The sequence below is a fragment of the Oryza glaberrima genome, chromosome 8 (genome assembly GCF_000147395.1).
Source record: "Oryza glaberrima chromosome 8, OglaRS2, whole genome shotgun sequence".
Taxonomy (NCBI): domain Eukaryota; kingdom Viridiplantae; phylum Streptophyta; class Magnoliopsida; order Poales; family Poaceae; genus Oryza; species Oryza glaberrima.
In genome coordinates, this window is record NC_068333.1 from 1590512 (window position 1) to 1595354 (window position 4843).

Consider the following 4843-nt stretch of genomic DNA (forward strand, 5'->3'; position numbering starts at 1 on the left):
TGGAGCGCCACCACGGTGGACTGGTCGGCAAGCGCCTTCGCCTGCCACGCCACCGCCTTCGCCCTTAGCTGCGCGACACACTCCTCCAACTCGGTGCCGTGCCGCGTGACATTCAAGGCCTCCGCCTCCTTCTCCCTCATTCGGCGTGCCTCCGCTCCTCTCCTGTGCGCCACCCATCTCCTTGCCGGCCTCTCCACCCGCCTCTTTCGAGAACCCTTCCACACCTTTGACTCCTACGACGAGGATGCGCGGTATGGAGTAGGAGGTGGAGGGGACGAGGAGCTCGCTCGCCGCTGCCCCTCTGCTCCGCCCATCGCCCACCCCGCTCGTCGCTTGCTCTGGCCTTCTCCTTGCAAGGAAAAGAGAGGATAGAGAGAAGCAGAGAGTAGCGAGGAGGACATGTGAGGCCACATGGGCCTCACCATTGTTTTTATTGTTTTGTGTGTGTAACTAACATGTGGGCCCATGATTTTTTTATTTTTCTGGATCAAATTGTCACGTAAGTGTCACGTCAATGCTATGTAGGATGAAAACCTTGTTAAAAGATCTATGTAGGTTTCTTATTAGCCAAGCCCGGGTCAATACTACTGAGGAATCTCATTTGTATGGCTTTGTAAGTTAAGGATGTGTTGTATCTGGTTTTCCGGATTGTTTGCATGATTTTGTAATTGTGTTGTATCCGGTTTTCCGGATGGAGGACGAAAATGCGATAAATGGAGGGACCTAGTGTGAACTTATTCGGCCTCCAAAACTAGAAAGCCGTAACGTGCCAAACGGGCCCAGGAAAGGAAGGAGGGTATGCCTTTAGAGAATCTGGCCTGTCCGAGAGAGACGGAATAGCCCATCTGACATCTTTGCCAAACCCTAACCGCCTCTGGCTCGGCGGCGGCGGCGGCGGCTCGTCCCCGAAGAGCAGCCGGAGTTGGAGAGGATCGGTGTTCCCGCTACGGTATGTACGCTCTCTCACGCCAATCAATCCTCTATATTCGGATGCAATTCCCAATGCAATTGTGAACGTTCAGAATTTTTAGTTTACCCTCAGTCTTATATCATCTCATCTGGCAGCGGCGGCAAAGATCGATGGCGGACACGGATGAGCGGTGGCGCGCTGCGGTGATTGGCGGTGGTGGAGATGCTGCTACTGCGACGGAGCCTAGTCTGCCCGCCGCGATAACGCGGCGTCTGCGGGAGCTCGCATGGGAGGACAAGGACAAGGAGAAGGCTCGCACGGTCGTTGATCTAGTCGACTCCGAAACCCCTATCGAATGCGATCACGAAGAGGGTCATCTTTGCCCTAGTCCCTGCTCCGACATTCCTTCTAGTAAGTATTTACCTCAGGAAATATCCCTCTCCGTTTGTTCATTGTTTTGCCGGATACATGATTTTTTTTTTTCAAAATTCCCTAGTGGTTGCAGCTAGCGGTGGTGGTGGTGGCAATGAAGAGATGGGCAAGGTGAATTGTAATGAGAAGCACACATATGGTGAGGAGAAGGAGAAGGAGAAGGAGAAGGTGGTGGAGACTAAGTCGGAGCTGAAGCCTAAACCGAGGAGGAAGAATTGGGAGGAGGAGGAGCTCACATGGGAGGAGAAGGTGTTGAAGGTTCTTCACATGGTTCGTATATGGGAGGTGACTGAATTCGACCCCAAGATGGAGTGGTTTGAGCCTACCCGCCTTTGCCTCTTCAACACCGCCTTCTTCGACCTCGACAAAGAGTGTGAGTACATGCATTCACCATGCATCAATTCCTTTACCTCAATTCCTTGTATATGATCTAATTCAACTTAACATTCGTATGCGGCCTCTCTATCCGTTCATCACATTTGTTGATGGATTTATTTTAGTGTGTAAAAACCATATATATTCTTTTGTCTGATTGAAGTCTCATGTCTCTGATTTTACAGCTAAGGCTGGGCTTGGGCCACCGATTCACTCGCTCACTTCCTCTGATTATCGCCATTTGGAGACCTCCATGAATATCATTTCAATCAAGGTTGTCGAATCTGACGTGGGTTACCCTATCAGCATCTTCGGCACCGTGTTAGCGAGAGATCAGTATGACTATAGGTGTGTGTATTTGTTCAGGCGTAGCAGGGATGATCCCCAGATCATCACCTCACCGGTTTGTATTCGATTCGTCCTCCCTCTTACTACACTGCCATTCACTACTCAATAGCATATTTCCTTATTTTTATGAGATTAGACTGTTTCTGTCAATATGTTCTGGTTTTAAGTTTTACCGGGATGGAATAATGGAAACCATCTACGTGGTCAAAACAACCGTATAAAAGTTCAGGGAGGTGATGTTATAGAACCATGTAAAATTTAGGATCAAACTCAATCCGTTTTGTGAGATATGAAATTGAGAAACCAGGAAAAAGTAAGTCCTTTTCTTGCTGTTTGCCTGTTTCATATCTCACAAACTAGATTGGGTTTTTTTCTTGAACTTTTACATAGTTGCATAATATCACCTCACCCACACATGAGATAATTTTCAGTATTATTGGAAATATCAAATGTTTATCAAGTGGTTTGCACGTCTGCACATATTTTCTCTTGCTTTAACCTGTTATAAACACTGTAAGAACAAATCGGCTTGGCTACATACCACCAAAAGATTCATCAATTCATCTCAGAAAATGCATTTCACTCTGTTATATTCTTTTTTTCTTGCACATTAAATCGTGTAAATGAACAGTTGGTCCTCAATGTACTAGTGAGCAAGTTTGATTCACACATACACTTAATGTTTTATCTCATTTTATGAAAATAGAAATGAGGCATATAATGTGATTAACAGGGCATGATGGAAGTTGACAGTGCTAAATTATCAAGTCTTGGATCTTCTAATGACATTAACTGAATTCTCATAAGTTGCTTATGATTAAATTGCATGATCTAGAGAAGTATATCTTTGTCATTTAATCGGTCCATACTGCCCATAAAATGCATGAGTAAGCTTTCATTTTTGTTTGATCTTTTAGTTAGACTATGTCTTATTTTAGTCTAACAAGCACACATACATGAGAGACCGACCAATTTATAGAAATTGGGTTGGTGTCAGACTCACCACCACCGAAGGTTTTGGTGAGCAACTGTTTTGGTTGTAAACACTTAAATATCAAATTGTTGGTATCTTCTCAAGTTTCTGTTGAACCTGGTCTTGACATCATCTGAATTATGCTTGATTACTGAGCTTGGTTCCTTTTATGTAATTTTGTTATGTTATTTCCCTAAATCCCTTTGCAGGAGGACATGCTAACTTTGACAGGCCCAAAGCGAGGTCTTGGTGCAAAAGATTATATGTTTTTCGAGTTCAATTTAAAGATGAAGGGCGATGATGGAGTTGACAAAGATTTTAGCAAAGGTTTGCTGCCATACAATGTCGTCTGTCGAACAGGGAGACTCGAGACTTTACATCTCAGGAGCTGGCTAAGTGTAGTGGAATTTGCATTCGTGACTGTTCAATATGCCGTTGAAGCTACCCTTGCGGTGAAAATGTTAGGGGGGGCATCTGTTTTCACTGGTAGAGTGACTGCTTGGACTACTGGAAATGATGAAGATGAAATAGTTCTCTATGACAGTGAAGTTGCAGACACTCGGACAGAGATTACAGCTGATGGATCTGTTCAGCTAAATCGTGGTTTAGTAGTTGTCCCATTGGATAAGGAGCTGGTGCTCAATATTTGTGTGTTTGAGGGTGAAGATGAAGCTCAAAGCTTTGAGTTCATTCTAGGGCACTATGATGAAGAATTTACCTGCAAGCAAGGCTGTTATGAGTTTCAAGTTAATATTATTTGGACGGCAGTAAAGACTCGGCGACGGCCCAATATGTGGAAGCGCATTGGTTGCATTGTACTGTTACTTTGAAGGCTGTAAAAAGGGTGCACTTATCAGAGTCATATATGATCGGTGCACTCAAAACATATCTATCTATCCATAAAATTTCCTAAGAATATTCTCTTAGATATGTATTGCTAGTCTCAGTCTGTAAATGATGATCACGCTTATCTTAATTAGACACATGCATGCGTGGTATTCCCTCCGTTTCAGGTTATAAGACGTTTTAACTTTGGTCGAAGTCAAACTGCTTTAAATTTGATCAAACTTGTAGAAAAAAAATAGTAACATTTTCAACTCAAGATAAATTTATTATAAAAATGTATACAATTATTGATTTGATGAAACTAATTTAGTATTATAAATATTATTATATTTATTTATAAACCTAGTTAAACTTAAAACAATTTGACTTTGACCAAAGTCAAAACGTCTTATGACCTAAAACGGAGAGATTAATATCTGAGATGCAGTGACAGTTGCCTAAACCCCTCCTGCCCTGAACCTAATCCAGCGGCCATACAATTGCTACGTCGTCTCTCGAGTCAAGAAGTTCACCATAGGAACTGGATGGCATTGCGCACGCTCTCTATCTAAGCCTGTTTTTTTTTTTTTAACTACTTCACTGCAGAGTATATATTTTTGTTATAAAAAGAAATCTTATATTAGATTGCTTAAACTAATTGTTTTCAGCATGGCAGACAGGTCAAAGCCTGCTGCCCTCTGAAGTTTTCGTTTGCCATCCCAACACAAAAAGCGAACTCATGCAATTTGAATCAGATTTGATAAGGAAGTTAAAGTGAACTTTTTTATTTTTAAATTTTACAAATAAACTCTCTCAAAAACTTATTTCCACCAACTTTTGGTCACGCCAGACAGACTATCTTAACCCAACGTGGCAATATTGTTTCACCACGCCATCTTAACTGGTGTGCCAAAACAAAATGCTGTTTTACCACGTTAGACGGGGTTTGGCGTAGCGAAAAAGATTTATTTTTTGGAAAC

General features: G+C 42.7%; 1 protein-coding gene across 1 annotated transcript; it reads left to right on the plus strand.

Moving 5' to 3' along the window:
* Nucleotides 1-845: 845 nt before the first annotated feature.
* On the plus strand, nucleotides 846-4093 carry LOC127781280 (uncharacterized). Its single transcript, XM_052308217.1, has 5 exons — nucleotides 846-949; nucleotides 1066-1321; nucleotides 1407-1715; nucleotides 1903-2120; nucleotides 3248-4093. The coding sequence occupies exons 2-5, from the start codon at nucleotides 1081-1083 to the stop codon at nucleotides 3866-3868; spliced, it is 1389 nt and encodes a 462-aa protein (XP_052164177.1). The 5' UTR covers nucleotides 846-949; nucleotides 1066-1080; the 3' UTR covers nucleotides 3869-4093.
* The last annotated feature ends 750 nt before the right edge of the window (nucleotides 4094-4843 follow it).

Coding starts and splice junctions, on each gene's coding strand:
- LOC127781280 (XM_052308217.1), top strand. CDS start 1,081: ATGGCGGACACGGATGAGCGGTGGCGCGCTGCGGTGATTGGCGGTGGT. Junction 1,716..1,902: donor CTTCGACCTCGACAAAGAGT/GTGAGTACATGC, acceptor CTGATTTTACAG/CTAAGGCTGGGCTTGGGCCA. Junction 2,121..3,247: donor CCCAGATCATCACCTCACCG/GTTTGTATTCGA, acceptor ATCCCTTTGCAG/GAGGACATGCTAACTTTGAC.